Genomic DNA, 17,153 nt, shown 5'->3' with positions numbered 1-17,153 from the left:
TCTTGGGCTGTGAATTTTATGGTTCTGGTAGTGGGGAAAGGGATATAGGGTTGCAAGCATTTTGGAGAATAGGATTAGAATTCAAAATGACCCTGACAAATTGGAGAACTGATCTGAATTCAACAAGTGAAATTCAGGAAGGGGAAAAAAAAATCAAATGCAAAACAACTACAGAACAGGGAATAACTGGCTAAGATCTAGCTTGCTAGACTGAAGAGGATCTGGGGATTATAGTGGATCACAAATTGAGTATGAATGATGAATGTGGTGCAGCTGCAAAAAAGGCTAATATTCTGGAACACATTAACAGAAGTGTTGTAAGTAAGACACAGGAGGTACTGGTCCCAATCTATACAGCAATCGGGGCTCAGCTGGATTACTGTGTCCAGTTCTGGATACCACACTTTAGGAAAGATGTGGACAGGTTGGATAGTTTCCAGAGAAGGACAACAAAAACGATTAAATGTTTAGAAAACCTGACCTATGAGAAAAGGTTAAAAAACTGAGCATGTTTAGCCATGAGAAAAGACAACCACGGTGAAAGTCTTCAAATATGTTAAGGGCTGGTCTAAAGAGGACTGATCAATTGTTCACCATGTCCACGTAAGGTAGGGTGAGAAGTAAGGGACTTAATCTGCAGCAAGGGAAATATAGATTAGATATGAGGAAAAACTAACTATAAGGAGCAGTTAAGCACTGGAATAGGCTTCCAAGGAAGGTTGTGGAATTCCCATCATTGGACGTTTTTAAGAATGGGTTGGACAGACACCTGTCAAGAATGAACTAGGTTTATTTTACCCTGCTGCAGCACAGGGGGCTGCACTTGAGCTCCCTTTCAGCCCTACATTTCTATGATTCTATCAGTGCTGCTCAAGGAACCAAAAAATAATTGGAAATTTGTATGGATCATTTGACTTGATTTCACTAGTCCTGTGTGAAGAGAACATTAATATAGCAGTTACTGTGCAAGACTTTTAAAATAGTTATAAGCATTAAATAACCACAATTCCTCTGAAACACATATGACTTACAAAATTGATCATTCTAGTGGGTGAATTTTGTTCTTGTGAAAGAGGACTGGCTTTGCTTTACCTATGCTAGCTTTCCTTGGTTTTGAGTAACATCCTAGACACTAGTTTAGTCCTGATCAGACAGATTGCCAATTTAATTGGGTGGCCAGCATGAGACAGTGACTGGAAGAGTAATCCTCACTCTGGTCTGTTTATCAATGGCCTGCAAAGCTCTTTGTAAGAAGTCCAAAGGATGAAACATATTGAAAGGCCAACTTGTGTAGAGAGACCATTAAAGCATTCTGTGTTAGAAAGGTGTACAGAATGTTTGAAAGCCACTACTCCTACCCCCTGAAACATTAAAGAAAAGTCAGTAAAATGGACAAAATGGTAGATTAAGTATTCTCACTTTTGCTTCAACTGCAGCCAAGTCTGCCTTAATTGCTTGAGCCTCTGAAATCAGCACTGCATACTCTTCCTTGTAGCGAGCAATACTGGCCTCAAGATCACGAATCATCTGTTCCACCTCATTAGCTTTCTGTTGATTGTCTTTGGCATCATCCTCCAGTTTCTGTAGCTCATTGCGGAGGGGTTCCACTCGTTTCAACATATCAGCATAATTCAGCTGTGAAACATGTGAACAGTCAGTTCTAAATACTTTCTAAAATGGAACTTAGCACATGACTTGGGACCATGGAAGTAAGCAAGCATAATTTTGTATGGATTGAGGGCACCCCTCAGGATTTTAGGTATTCAGATTTTCATTTTAAAATGTTTAGGTTTCTAGTCCTCCACTTAAACTGATTCAGGCCACCTGCAGACTCAGAATAGTGAAACAGTCAAGAGGTGTCAACTGCACTATTCATCACACTGAAGTGAGACCGAAGTTCTTTGGGAAGCCTCCAGATTTCAAATTTCAAATTCAATCATGCAGTGCAGACAATTGCCCAGGATGCCAGAGCTCTCAGGGAACGTAGGATGAAGGCAGGAGAGACACTGCAATGAGTCTGGAAGGCTAGAAGAGGGAAGCTTATCCTATGGGCTAAGTACCAAATTAGTGTATCCTTTTCCTTGAACACTGGAATTAGCCTGCTCCTGCCCCCATTGAAGGAGCCCTCCCCTTTTCCCATAACAGCACTCCATTCAAGCTTCTAAAATCCCACCTGTGAGCCCTTGGCCAAAGCCCACACCCACAAATACTCAGCCCTATCCAAAGCCAAGGTTGGTTGAGATGCCATCTGTGCTTGCCATTGACATTACTTCAGAGCTAGATGCCCTCCCCTCAGTAAGACATGATCATACTGCTCTACAAACAACATTCCCCACCCTTGCCAGGTGAGGGGAAAACAAGATCAAGCCAGGCAACAAACACTGGTCTGTGTGAACACAACACTGGCTACAGAGCAAAAAGACCAGCCATTAGTCACTATTATGAAAAAAGTGATTTTCAAAAGACAGTTGAAAATAAGTTGTAGGGTTAATCCTGTTAATCACAGAACAATTAACCGAATATTCAAGAACATTCAGCAGCTTACTCTACATGTTCGCCTGACATAAATTTGTTTTTACCTCTACAATAGCAAGCTAGACAAGATGCCACAGATCTTTGAGTGATGCAAGTCCATCTATTCTGAGTCTTTGCATATTTCCAGCACTGTAGAACTAGTACTTATCATAGGTGTTTGATTTCCCACAAAACACTGAAGCATTCTACATTGGCGCATGTACTGCAGATGAGTTACCTGTGCAATTGCCCATTTTACCATGGGACCACACGCTAAGGATGCTCGGTTTACGATTTCATAATTGTAACTTGGATTTGACATGTAATTCTTCTTCATCTTTTCCCGGATGGAATCACTGCAAAAGAAGAGTTATGTTTGCACTGACATATTCAACACTTGCGCACATGCTGTGTCAGAGTTACTGAGAGGAAGTTGCCCCTTTACTACAGTACAGTAACTCCTCACTTAACGTCCTCTCACTTAATGTTGTTTTCGAAGTTACATCGCTGTTCCATTAGGGAGCATACTTGTTTAAAGTTGTGCAACACTGCCTTATAACATTGTTTGGCTGACTTTACAAGGGAACATGGCACAAGTTCCTCTTCTCTGCCTTCTCCTCCTCCCTTCCTTCCTCCCTCCCAGCACTTCCCCCACCACCAAACACTTAGGATTTTCTGGGATGGAGGGAGCGGGGAAGCTGCCTTCCCTCCCGCCCCCACCACCCATCAGGCAAGGCCACCCAGAACACAGGGGATTTAGGGGCTGCAGAGCCCTAGGCTAAGGGGGCCCTGGCCTGCAGCTCTAAAGCCTTTTGGAATGCAGCCCTGCGAGCACGGGCCTGAGGAGTCAGAAGCAGCAGGGGCAGCCACGCAGACAGCAGCCAGAGAGAAACAGCGCTTTGAAGGGGAAAGCGCCACTTCTTTCCGGCCACTGGCTGCACGGGTGCCCCTGCTCCTCCTGAGTCCTCCAGCCCGTGCTCGCAGGGCTGCATCCCGAAAGAGGCTTTAGAGCTGCAGGCGAAGGCCCTGGGGCCCCCTTAACCCAGGGCCCTGCAGCCCCTAAAGCCTCTGCATTCCAGGTGGCCCTGCCTGCTGGGGGGGGAGGCGGGGGGGCAGGAAGCAATGCTCCCAGAATCACAGCCATATCAGTGGTGCTGTGCTGCGCAGAGCCACCTGCAAACCCCTTGCACCAAACAGGAGCTGCCTCAGCTAAGTGCTCTGCACCTCCTGCCTGCCCCAGCCCTGAGCCTTCTCCCGCATCCCAACCCTGAGCATCCTCCTGCACCCTAACTCCCTTCCAGATCCCGCACCCCACCTTGAGCCCCAGAGGCAAGCCAGGGGCACCTCCCCACCACAGTACAGTACTGTACATTATATAATGCCTTTTGTTTGCCCACAAAAGATTTCCTTGGAACCTAACTCCCTGCATTTACATTAAATCTTATGGGAAAATTGGATTAGTTTTAACATTGTTTCACTTAAAATTGCATTTTTCAAGAACGTAACTACAACGTTAAGTGAGGAGTTACTATAGATAAACTAAAACCAATACCTTAGATCTTCAGTATTAAAGTTGACAATGCTGCTGATGAAATTATCTCTGAGAATAACTGGTCTGATCTTTTTCCAGTCATTTGTCTCCTCACCCAACAAGAGACAGATTGATTCTAAAGCCAGTTTTACTGCAGCAGGAGGGTTGCCCATTGCTCTTATTTCAACAAGATGTTGCTTCCTTATAGAGCTCACAGCTATTAAAGGGATGAAAAAAGTATTCAGCATGCAACAATCAGGGATTTAAGGCTACTGCTGGGAAATAATGAAAGAAATTTAAGTTCAGTTACTGGGAATATACCCCAGTGCTCTGATGGCAGTAGGTGCTACTCAGACTGTACTTTAAAATTTATTTTAAGAGCAAAATTTAGCTCTGAGATGCACATCTTCCCCCTGATAGATCATCTTCATGAATAGATGACAGTCTGATATTTTGTTTTCTGCATAAAAAGTGGAGATTATGCATACTCATGAGGTGAATTCTGCTTTTTGGGAGGTAGAAACCAAACCCTAACATCACCAATTGTGACTACTAGTAAGATTTCTATTGTGAAAATCTTGTGAACAATTTCTTTCTATTGCCAGCAGTAGCTTGGTACCTGCAGTTATTCACCTGATCTCCTCAGCAGAAAAGTTTACAATAGTTGGAATGAAGTTTTCCCTCATAATGATGGAACGTATCTGTTTCCAGTCAGTTGTACTTTCACCCAATAGTAGACAGATGGACTCTAGTGCTAGCTTCACTGCTGCAGGTGGGTTGGCCATAGAACGGACCTCTACCAGATGCTGCTTCTTTATTGATTTTACAGCTAATCACAGTGGTCAAGCCAGATGGAGTGGGAAAAAAGGAACAGTATTGATTGGGGAGAAAAAGGAAGAAAAGACAGCAAAATAGTAAGACAGGAATTAAATCTTCATTGATATTGAGAGATTTTTAAGCTTCAGGTCAAACCCAAAACGAATTAAACCTCTCTTGTAAAAACCAAATGCCTTTCACATTTTGAGAACTCCCCACCACTATTCTCACATGAGAGCGCAAGCTGAACTCTCAGAAGCCTCCAAGCACTACTACAAGAGCAAGAGTTTGCACCTGGCAGCTATGTTGAGTCCACAAGTTAAGGAGCTTAAAAACAAGGCGATGCCTCTACAGCGAGAGACTTTATACCTAGGCAAATAGTGAGTTAGAAGTCCTTCCTCCTCTTATGCAACCGACATTGTAACTAACTCTGGAGTAAAATAAGTTGTAGGTAGTATTTCTATTCACGATACTTCTGTAGCGTTTATTAAATCACTAATTCCATGAACTGGACACTGCTCTCTTAAGAGGCAGCACCAGCAGAAACAGAACACATTAGGGACTTGTCTAGAAAACAGTGAGAAAAGCTGGGGTGCAAGTGCACAGCAAGCTAGCATGCTGTAGACAAGCTGACTATGTGGACCATACTACTGCACACCAGAAATTTCTAGTGTTTGTTGACCTACTCCTGTATCAGAAGTTTCTATTCTAATATGCCCTGATATACTGAAAGATAGTAAGTAAATCTAGCAAAGTCAGGCAAAAAACAGTGAAGCATTAAGACAGTTTATTGCACAAAGTTTAATAAAAATACTGCTTAGAATGCAAGTCTATGGTAGCAATAACGGGAAGTTTGGAAGCTCAGTAGTGCTAGTGAACTATTTTATTTCTACTGCTTCCACACTAAAGATAAAGATACTGCTGATAAAGGGATGGACCCAAAGTTCACTGAAGCAAATGGAAGCACTCCCACTGACTTCAAGAGCCTTTGGATCAGCCCCAAACCCCTAAAGGAAGGCATGCTGTAGTTATTTATCAGTGTTGACTTACCATTCTGAGCTTCAATGACAGCAGGCTCGACTTTGTCTAGATCCTCCTTTACACTCATTTGCTTATCTGCAATTACTGCTTGCTGTTTGTGAAGCTGCTCTTGAATGTCTTGGCTCATAACCTAAGAGAAAGGTCATGTAACCTGTAAGATTTCTGAATATACTGTACGTGTACAAAAGGTAAAGAAAGCTTTGATTTTACCTTCTTCTTCTCAGCTTCTTGCTGATCCTTCACCATTTTTTTCAGCTTGTCATTAGCTGCTGCATTCTTCACTTCCAATTCCTGGCTTTTTATTCTCAAGTCCCTACGCAGTTCTTCCACCTGACATGAATTGGAAGATTAGTCTATACAAACTAAACTCAGTTTTAAAATGTTTATTAGCTCTAATTTTATATGAAAAAGCAACGTTTAAAGGTATGTACCTGGTCAACAGTTTCCTTGATCTTTCTAAGACCAACATTCAAATGCATCTGCTGTTCCTCCAGCTCACTCCTTTTCTCATTGAACAAGTTGGCATAATGGTTGATGAAGTCCAAGTAGTGACGTGGTGTGATGGCCATAGTTCTGCCTCCCCGTTTTGCTAGACGAGCGTTAGCCTTTCCAAAGGAAAAGGATTTTGTCAAAAGTTTGTATATGTAAAAGATTAGGATTATATAAAATCTAGATTTTTTTAAAGTCAAAACTGTCACAGGGACAACATTCGTGTACTGAACTTGTGTCAGTCCACTGAACATGACATTAGAGATCCGAGTAGAATGGCAGAACATACCTGATGAAGGGTCTGGTGAACAAATACACAGCTATTTACAATAGCTTCTCTATGTGATGGTGGTTGTGGCAATTTATCGTACACAACTGGCATATAGTCTGGCACAATGTAGTTTGGCTTCTCGAGATCCATTTTGCTTGTGAACTCTTTGCCAACTTGGTACAGTGCTTCAGTTGACCAGTCTCCAAACCAGTTCAAGACACACCTGCAGACAGGGCAAGACATACATGAAAACCTCTAAACTTTTTTTCCAGAGAGTATTAATAATATTCTTAATTAAAAAAAAAAAAAAAAAAGATCTCAAGTGTTAAGATACTTCGTTGTAGGTTAGCTCCCAAACAGAATATATAAAAATTACCTGTTGAAGAGAGCTGGAGAAGTAGCTGCTCTGTCCTTCAGGCCCTCAGAAGATGGGTTCATGGTGAACACAACATGGAGATTGCGAATAACTTGACTGGTGAACCATTTGTACAGTTCTTCATGTGAATCTAGCATTAAGCCTTCTTTCTGTGCTCCCTCTTTACATTGAGTCATAAGGGTGGCATATTCATCTCCTTCAAAGAGACCAGGAACCTAAGCCAGGAAATAAGTATGTTTTTCTAAAGGCTTGATTTTTCCTGCATAACTGCTATATTATACAGATTTACTTATGTTACCTCTCCATTGGCGAGAAGAGTATTCATTCTCTCCAGGAATCCAGAATCCAGTACATTTGACTCATCCATTATAAATGCTATTTTCTCATTCTTGCAGCCAGAGCGTCTTAAGACTGTTCTCAGATCTTCATCAAAGTCTTCACCTGTGTATTTTCTATGCACCTATAAAGATTCAGCAATAGTTACTGATCTTTTAGCCCTTATCCTCCCTCACAATGACTTGTTTATACATTTATCTTACCAAAGATAGAATATCTGCAAGACAACTGAAAGCTTTAACAGTCAAATTTTTTGTTGAGTGATCGAACTAAACCAACCTTTATTTGGTAAACACTTAAACCATTCATCCAAGCCACAAATCGTGAGAGAGTAGTTTTCCCGGCTCCACTAACTCCAATGAGAAGCAAGTGACCCTGAGGTTGGCGGAAGATTCTGAAAGAGATTGGTACTTCAAGTAAGTTTATTGTTTGATAAATTGTGAATTAGCCACCACATTTCCAAACCTCCTTTCTTTGCAAACTTAACCTGTATTTTTTATTTTTTTTTTAGTACGGTGACTGGTTCGGGGGCACACTGAAGTGACCATTGTCAATATTTCTCAGTCTACTGCTACAATTCCAACCTTGCAGTGCCCCCTTTACAGAATGCCTCTCCCAAGCAGAACACCAGAACAAACTGGTGTGCCATTCTGGACTAGTCTAAATACAGATTTGGTTTATAATTCAAACTAGACAAACCCAGGAGTTGGAAATTCAGCTTACCGGTCAATTCTTAGTACATGATCCAAAACTTCATTGAACAGCACTAGTGGCACATCAAGTTCTTCTTCATAAAACACTTTCAGCCTGGCTTTTACATAGTCTCTCAGCTCTTCCTGATCCACTGGGATATAATCCTAGAAGAAGGAGACCAACATGTAAGCAGAAGATCTAACAGTCTAGAATTTAAGACTAAGGGAGAGATTTTCACCCTGCTGACCCCTCTGTGCTGGATATAGGGGCTGGAGTGACAAATTCCCAACTCAAGAATTGATGATAGCCACAGGGACCCCCTCAGACTCTGATGTAACATGTGCTTTGGGCAGGGCCTGTAATGTTACATGCCAAGCAGCAGTGCTGCCCAGAATTTCTGCAGGCACCTGGGAACTGGCTTGCACGGTTTTGACAACCCATTAAGACTCAAAGCTACTTTGGTCCCCACCCTACTCCTCCTTGGCTACAAGTTCTGATGCTGTGCTTCTCAGCAGCGCAGTTTAGTTTTTTAACTTAAGGTGAAAGTCTGGTTTGCGCACAAGTTCAGATGCTGCATTTAAATCGATGCACCATGTCTGCAGAGCCACTGTAATGTAAGGCATTTAAAGGATCTACTGCTTACTTTAAGAGGCAGTAGAAGTCAGTATATTCCATGAGTGCCAGAAAATTCCCAGGTGGATAGGTATTTGTGCTCCTCCTTGGCACTTTTTACCATCACTGCAAATTCCTGATTAGAATACACATATGGCTCAACTGGTTTGATTTTGTTATCTAACATACTGGGTGCATATATATTAAGTGCATTTTCATAAGTCTAAACAGACAGGAGAGCATTTAACCAGAAGGCACAGAATTAGATTTATGAATTCCTGCTTGGATACTGAAAAGCAAACCCTAAAACATTCAGAGCTTTACAATCACATATTAACATTATACAATTGTTTCTTGAAGTCAGCCGCAAGAGTTGAGGCCATATAAAAGGATTGGGGCAGGGGAAGGGAGGGAAATCTAAGGCCATGAACAGTTTAAATGCCTATAGTGGTCTCATAATGAACAATAATGTCTGACCAATATTGTTCTGAAAGCATACAGCCAGATACAGGATTGTGGAGTACAAACATATTCAATCATGCCACCTTGGGTCATATCTCAGGTCAAGCTACACAGTGATCTGACTAACACCACTTGGGAGACCAAGGGAACCCCGGGATGCTAGGAAATGAAGCTCGTGACTCAGTGGATGGCACTTGTTTGAGTCATTAGTTAGCCGGTGTGGTTAGAGACACCAATGGCTTAATTTGTTAAACAAACCAAAAGAGATAACCTACATCTCCTAACTGCACTAGTCCAAGACCCCAGGATACTTCTCTACAATACTGAGGGTAACAATTGCAGAGAGTCACAGTTTGGGTATATGCGCTGCCTTCAAAATTCACAGTTCTACTTCCCTGGTACCTGGATAGATTCTGCTATTTGCTGGATAACCCATCATGGTATGCTGCATCAAATGTGTTTGGCTACCAGCTTCAAATGGTTAGCAATCCTTATTGTCAAAAGGTAAATTCTATCATAGCATGGACTGCGCTTAGTACACTAGAAGGAGTGCTGCCTAAGTGAAGTGGTGGGCAAAGATTCACTCTCTTAATAGGATACTTAGTGTTTGCAACTGTCAATGGCAAGGTTTCTATTGAGATACCCCTCACCTTTGACAACCAATTGCTGTACAAGATGGGTCTGCTCATAGCTTTCTCTTTGTCTATGTTGGGGAAATGTTTCAGAGCTACCATATCAATGTTTTCATCAGTCCAACGTCTCTCCTCATCTTCCACAAGTCTAGTTAGAGATAAAGACAGTTACAAGCAAGCATGCACTACCTATTAAAAACATATGTGAAGGACACGCCAAGTACTATAAATAGCAAGTTAAGGGAAAGGGTAATAGTACTGTAAATATGGGTCAGATCTATCTACTTACAACTATTTAACAATCCAACAGACACTTCTCTTGCCCTGAGCTTAGAGGACTAGATTTTAAATCCACAAAAGGTATTATTCTTCACATTTTGGTTATGTGTATAAGCCTTTGAAGGTGGCACTTATTTTATGAACTTCAACTTTTGTTCATTTCTACAGCAAGTGCAATTTCGATTTGACAAATCCTGAAGATGTGAGAAGGGAGCAAGGGGGAAAAGCCTTTCTGTGTAACTGACAATTTAAAGGTCTATTTTCGGAGGGGGGTGGGGAAAGAATCCCTCAATCTAAGGGTACGTCTACACTACAGGATTATTCCGATTTTACATAAACTGGTTTTGTAAAACAGATTGTATAAAGTCGAGTCCATGCGGCCACAAAAAGCACAATAATTCGGCGGTGTGCATCCATGTACCGAGGCTAGCGTCGATTTCTGGAGCGTTGCACTGTGGGTAGCTATCCCGTAGCTATCCCATAGTTCACGCAGTCTCCCCGCCCATTGGAATTCTGGGTTGAGACCCCAATGCATGATTGTTCAAAAACAGTGTCGTGGGTGATTCTGGGTAAACGTCGTCACTCATTCCTTCCTTCGTGAAAGCACCGGCAGACAACATTTCGTGCCCTTTTTCTCTGGATTGCCCTGGCAGACGCCATAGCATGGCAACCATGGAGCCCATTTTGCCTTTTGCCACTGTCACCGTATGTGTACTGGACGCTGCTGACAGAGGCGGTACTGCAGTGCTACACAGCAGCATTCATTTGCCTTTGCAAGGTAGCAGAGACGGTTACCATCCCTATTGTACCATCTGCCATTGTAAATTGGCGATGAGATGACGGTTATCAGTCGTTCTGTACAGTCTGCTGCTGTCATGGGTGCTCCTGGCTGGCCTTCGCTGAGGTCGGCCGGGGGCGCAAAGACAAAAATGGGAATGACTCCCCGGGTCATTCTCTCCTTTATGTTTTATCTAAAAATAGAGTCAGTCCTGCCTAGAATATGGGGCAAGTGTACTAGAGAACCAGTGTACCAGAGAACCAGAGAGCACAGCTGCTCCATGTCAGATCCCGCAGAAATGATGAGCTGCATGACATTCTAGGGGGTGCCCCTGCAACAATCCCACCCATTGGCTTCCCTCCTCCCCCAACCCTCCTGGGCTACCGTTGCAGCGTCCCCCCATTTGTGTGATGAAGTAATAAAGAATGCAGGAATAAGAAACACTGAGTTTTTAGTGAGATAAAATGAGGGGGAGGCAGCCTCCAGCTGCTATGATAGTCCAGGCAGTACAGAATCTTTTCTTTAGACATGAAGTGGGGGAGGCTGATGGAGCTCAGCCCCCAGTTGCTATGATGAAGACTGTTACCAGCCGTTCTGTACCATCTGCCGGGAATGACCGGGAGTCATTCCTATTTTTACCCAGGCGCCCCCGGCTGACTTCACCGAGGCCAGCCAGGAGCACTCACAGGATGATGAGGATGGCTATCAGTCATTTTGTACTGTACCCTCTGCCACCGGGGAGGGGAAGGGAGGGGAGAGGATGCTGCTGTTCAGTGCCGCAGCACCGCGTCTACCAGCAGCATGCAGTAGACATACGAAGACATTGAAAAAAGTCAAGAAACGATTTTTTCCCCCCTTTTCTTTCACGGAGGGGGAGGGGGGGTAAATTGACAAGATATACCCTGAACCACCCCGGACAATGTGTTTGACCCTACAGGCATTGGGAGCTCAGCCACGAATGCAAATGCTTTTCAGAGACTGCGGGGACTGTGGGATAGCTGGAGTCCTCAGTACCCACTCCCTCCCTCCATGAGCGTCCATTTGATTCTTTGGCTTTCTGTTATGCTTGTCACACAGCACTGTGCTGTGGCCCCTGTCTATCATAGCCTGGAGATTTTTTCAAATGCTTTGTCATTTCGTCTTCTGTAACGGAGCTCTGATAGAACAGATTTGTCTCCCCATACAGCGATCAGATCCAGTATCTCCCGTACAGTCCATGCTAGAGCTCTTTTTGGATTTGGGACTGCATCGCCACCCGTGCTGCTCAGAGCTCCACGCTGGGCAAACAGGAAATGAAATTCAAAAGTTTGCGAGGCTTTTCCTGTCTACCCGGCCAGTGCATCCGAGTTCAGATTGCTTTCCAGAGCGGTCACAATGGTGCACTGTGGGATACCACCCGGAGGCCAATACTGTCAATTTGCGGCCACACTAACCCTAATCCGACATGGCAATACCGATTTCAGCGCTACTCCTCTCGTCGGGGAGGAATACAGAAACCAGTTTAAAGAGCCCTTTATATCGATATAAAGGGCCTCGTGTGGATGGGTGCAGGGTTAAATCGGTTTAATGCTACTAAATTCGGTTTAAACGCGTAGTGTAGACCAGGCCTCAAATGCAACAATTAAAGAAAGGGGCCTAATGAGATTGGCTGAGCCTTTTCAAACTATGTTTTTACCACTTTTAAATTTGAGGTGAACTATAATCCTGGGGTCTGTGTAGTCAGTCTATTTCACCTCACAAACCTGCCCAGTAAGACAGTTTTGTGCTACAAGCAGATAAGTGAATCAGCCATCAGTTTGACATAAAAAAAGTGAGTTTGGCATTTAAACTAACTTGAGTATTCTGCCTAGCTGAGCCGCTGTGTTTATACTGATACATCTAAGAGAGCAATCTGGAATCAAATTAGAATTCAACTTGGGTCTCTGCTTGTTTTAAAGGAAAGTCTCTGGAAAGAGTTGAGAAAAAGATCAATTTGTACTTTTAATGCTATTTCCATAGTTTCTTTACCTGTCTTGGAAGAGACGCAAGGCTTCGTGTGCCCAAATCCTAATAAGGCCTTCAACAGGTAAAGTTTCTAATGGTCTTAAAGCTTCAAAGATACCTCTCACCCATCGAGTCATTTCACGAGGTGAATAGATGTAGTGTGGTTGTGTGTCCTGGGTGAACCTTTCCTAAAAATTCAAAAAACACTGGGTATGATATCTAATGGGATAAAGTTGTGCAACAATAATTAACATGCAAACAATGCTTCTCATGCTCCTATCTCACAACTGCTAATAAAAAACAGGGTAAGCAGGCCAAGACAAAAAGCTCTGGGGATTTATCTAAAGTGGCATAGTAACAAGGAAAGAGGACTAGTCAGCAGAAGTTTGGACAGCATGTAGAGTAAGTTACCTGTGACATTGTGTAGAACTCTACCATGGCAGCAGTAAGAGGTTCTGCATATGTGCGGAGCGATGGGATAAGCCTCAGCATTGCACGATTGAATGTTCCATATATCTGAGTAAGTGATGCTGGCCCAGGATAGTCCACATACACCACAGGGACATGGCGTAAAAATCTGAAAGAATCACAGAAGATTAGGCTTGGAAGATTAGACAGATTTTTACCCCAGTTCCCTAAATGGCCCCCTCAAGGATTGAACTCAACCCTGGGTTTAGCAGGCCAATGCTCAAACCACTGAGCTATCCCTCCCCCCTGACGTCCAATAGCTTAGTGTTCCTACCAGGAAAGGCTTCATCCAACTCAGCTAGACTAGACCTGACCTATTTATTTTCAATATCGAAAACTGCCACCCTTGGTGGAGATTTCATTTCAAATTAAGCCACTAAAAGTCAAAGTAGGAGAGTCAATTACTGACTTGTACTCTGCAATATCATATCATAATGTTTTGTTTCTGATCCAAGTTGCTTATTTCATAGAGTAAAAGTAACTATTAATTTCACAGACTTCTCAGCCTCTGAAGTGAGTAATGTTAAGCACTCACATTAGCCGCCACCCTGCTGGCTAATACAAAGTCCTCTTTGAAGTACAGGAATGTGAATGGAGTACAGTCTGTGTTGTTCATAGATTCTAAGGCCAGAAGAAATCTAGTCTAACCTCCCATATAACACAGGTGGTAGAATTTCCCCAGATAATTCCCAAGGCATCTTTTAGAAAAAAATCCTACTATCTCGATTTAAAAATTGTGAATGATACAGAATCCACCCTTGGGAAGTTATTCCAATGGCTAATTACTCTCACTGTTAAAAATGTATGCCTTGTTTCCAGTTTGAATTTGTCTAGCTTCAGTCTAGCAAAGAAAGGTATAACTTGATCCAATGGCTGGAAGCTGAAGAGCCTATTAAATAGACTAACGTCTGTTAGTCTGTAAGGTGCCACAAGATTCTTTGCTACTATTAAATATTTGTTCCCCACATAGGTACTTACAGACCAATCAAGTCCCTCCTTAACCTTGTTAAGGTAAATAGATTGAGCATTTTGAGGCCATTACTATAAAAGCAGGTCTTCTAATCCTTTATCAATTTTGTGGCTCTTCTCTGAACTCTTCAATTTGTCAACATCTTTCTTGAATTGTGGGCACCAGAACTGGACTCAGATTCCAGCAGTGGTCACATCAGTGCCAAATACAGAGATCAAATAAGCCTCTCTATTCCTATTTGTGATCCCCATTTAAGTATCCCAGGATTCCATTAGCTGTTTTGGCCACAGTGTTACATGTTCAGCGGGGAGCTCAACTTTAACTGATTATCCAGCATGATCTCCAAACAACTCTTAAAATAGAGTCCCTCAAACTTGTAAGTATGGCCAACATTCTTTGTTCCTAGATGCATACATGTACATTTACCTTTATTAAAATGGATAGAAACTGCTTGCGCCCAGTTTACCAAGTGACACCGATTGCTGTGAATCAGTGACCTGTTCTCACTATTTACTATCCTCCCATTTACTGGGTTCTCTGCAAACTGTCAGTGATTATTTTGTTCTCTTCTAGGTAATTGATAATATATCTCATATGGCCAAGAACCAGTCCCTGCACAACTCTACTTGGAAAAAACCCACTCAATAATGACTCCCTATTAACAGTTACATTTCGAGACTCAGTTAGGCAGTTTTTAATCCATTTAATGTGTGCCATGTTACTTTTATATCATTCTAGGGTTTGTTTTTTTTCTAAAATCAAATTGTCATGCAGTACCAGGTCAAATGCCTCACTTAAGTATAATACTGTTGACATAATATCTTTATCATTTAAGCTTGCAATCTCAAAAACAACAAAGTTAGTTTGACAGGATCTATTTTCCATAAACCCATGTTGATTTGTATTAGTTACACTGCCCTCTTTTAGTTGTTTAACAAACAAGTCCTGTATCAGCTACTCCATTATTTTGGATGGGATCTAGGTCATCCTATTTACCCTTTTTAAAAGTGGCATTTTAGCAGCTTTCTTCCAGTCTTCAGAACTTCCAGTGCTCCAAGACTTATTGAAGATCAACAGGCGCTTGCTGGACTGTTAATGAGCAGCTCTTTTGGATGCAAGGTATTTTTAAACCAATATTTGACACTACAAACTGGATTCCAGCATTAGAATGTAAAGGCATCAGATATTCCATCTTGCACATCAGTACTATAGTTTCACAGCTTCAGAATAGTATTTACCTATGTGAAAGTGGTTTCCTTCCAGGATCGGTAGGCGGGTTACAAGCTCCAACAAACTGAATCCTCTCTAATTTCACCCAGGTCTGATCCGATGTACGGTAGAAGCCTCCATGTTCCACCATCTGAATGAGGGAATTGTTTTAATATAAGAAAGTTTCCATAATAGAATAATAATAGTATAATCCTTAGCTTCACAATAAAACAAACCTGTCTAATGAAGGATATGACTCTCTGCGTGCCATACTTATCCATATCTGGCAAGTTGATTTCATCACAGAACAGCACCAGCCACTTTCCCAGCTGCACAGGAGCCAGCACCACTCCATTAGGTGTACGTCTGTACTCACAGTAATGATCAAAAGTTTTCAAAAGTAGCTCTGGGGTAGTAGCGCTAGAGAAGTTAAGTCCGACCACCTTAAAGAAAAAAAAGGGTGAAAGAGGTAAATCCATGAAGACACTGGATACATTTTAATAGCTTAAAGTCTTAGAACCAGTTTCAGTAGATTATCATTCCTCAGTAACCAATATATGCCACAACTTAGCCTTCAGATTGAAAATATATACTGTATGTTGACTAGATACTGATCACTGGATGCTGTCTACACAAGTATTTGGGTCACTACAGATATGTAAGATTCCTTATAGACTTTGATGGCAAAGTCTGTTATGTGCCAGTTGTACCTACTTGTTAGAGTACATACTGTCTTTCATCACTCTTAACTGGTTTAAACACTCATATCTAGATGGAACAGCTACCTGAACTCAAAATACTTTTGATTTAATACTCAACAAGTGGGGAAAAAAGCCAGCACTACTGGTGCTAGTTAGAAAGGAAGAACAGATGGCCCTGAAGTGAAGCGACTCCTGGAGTTAGGAATAGTCTAGATCTTCCTGGTGACTATGGGCAAGTCACTGAGTTTTGCTTCAGTTTCCACTCCCTTTAACAGATCATACTTCTACCTCACAGAGTATTACAAGGATACATTCATTTAGTTGGGGAAAGAGCTCTGATACAATGAAATTTTTGCCATCTAACTAGAGAGGTGTTGCAGTAATCAGAGTAAACCTTGTAGGCAGCTTTTACTTGTTATAAATTTGCTATTATTCAATAACCCACATAGAAACAGAACAGTTACCTCCATATCAGGGAGGGCTCGGAGAGCACTGAAAAGGGTCATAGTCTTTCCAGAACCTGGTGGGCCACAGAGCACCAGGGGTTTGTGTTCCGCTAGCCAAGTATACAGCAAAGCTTCATGGCGGACGGTATCTAGGGTTGGTACTACAACATCAGGAGCAGCAACCTTGTGGGTCTCAACTTCAATCTGAGGAACCTTGGACTGCCATGGCACCCATTCACCTGTAATCGACACCTAGGTGAACAGAAATACAGTTAAATATACAAATTTAGTAAAGAGAGGTGTTCCAATGGGGTTCTCATCACAACCTCACCTTATTTTACACAACTTCATGCTTTAATCTGTGAACTCAGTTAGGCTTTTAACACCTGCAAATTTGATGCTGTGGGACTAGTTTAGAAGCAGCTTGGACTACAGTACATTATGTACCAACTGAACAAACAAGGCAAAAAAAAAAATCAAATGTACAGTGGCTTGCCTTGAGCTAACTTGTGAGATATTGATTTACTCCCACTGAGAGAGGTTGAT

General features: G+C 42.2%; 1 protein-coding gene across 4 annotated transcripts in view; it reads right to left on the bottom strand.

The window, feature by feature from the left end:
- The window catches only part of DYNC1H1 (dynein cytoplasmic 1 heavy chain 1), a 145,935-nt gene that overhangs the window by 80,051 nt on the left and 48,731 nt on the right, over positions 1-17,153 (bottom strand). For 3 of the 4 annotated variants that reach the window (XM_050954075.1, XM_050954074.1, XM_050954072.1), the window contains 17 exons: positions 16,626-16,859; positions 15,697-15,903; positions 15,490-15,611; positions 13,225-13,390; positions 12,838-13,001; positions 9,792-9,921; positions 8,098-8,231; positions 7,654-7,768; positions 7,337-7,498; positions 7,039-7,253; positions 6,681-6,885; positions 6,334-6,507; positions 6,113-6,232; positions 5,912-6,032; positions 4,679-4,874; positions 2,753-2,870; positions 1,420-1,635 (listed from right to left, as the gene is read on the bottom strand). In XM_050954075.1, the coding sequence (XP_050810032.1) occupies positions 1,420-1,635; positions 2,753-2,870; positions 4,679-4,874; positions 5,912-6,032; positions 6,113-6,232; positions 6,334-6,507; positions 6,681-6,885; positions 7,039-7,253; positions 7,337-7,498; positions 7,654-7,768; positions 8,098-8,231; positions 9,792-9,921; positions 12,838-13,001; positions 13,225-13,390; positions 15,490-15,611; positions 15,697-15,903; positions 16,626-16,859 (2,799 nt within the window). Of the gene's footprint in view, positions 1-1,419; positions 1,636-2,752; positions 2,871-4,066; positions 4,263-4,678; positions 4,875-5,911; positions 6,033-6,112; positions 6,233-6,333; positions 6,508-6,680; positions 6,886-7,038; positions 7,254-7,336; positions 7,499-7,653; positions 7,769-8,097; positions 8,232-9,791; positions 9,922-12,837; positions 13,002-13,224; positions 13,391-15,489; positions 15,612-15,696; positions 15,904-16,625; positions 16,860-17,153 lie in introns of all 4 variants that reach the window. The other variant, XM_050954073.1, reaches the window with a different exon arrangement.

Source organism: Gopherus flavomarginatus, chromosome 5 (assembly GCF_025201925.1).
Source record: "Gopherus flavomarginatus isolate rGopFla2 chromosome 5, rGopFla2.mat.asm, whole genome shotgun sequence".
In the NCBI taxonomy this organism is placed as follows: domain Eukaryota; kingdom Metazoa; phylum Chordata; order Testudines; family Testudinidae; genus Gopherus; species Gopherus flavomarginatus.
Note: the sequence above shows the minus strand (reverse complement) of the source record. Positions and strands in the feature narration are given on the sequence as shown.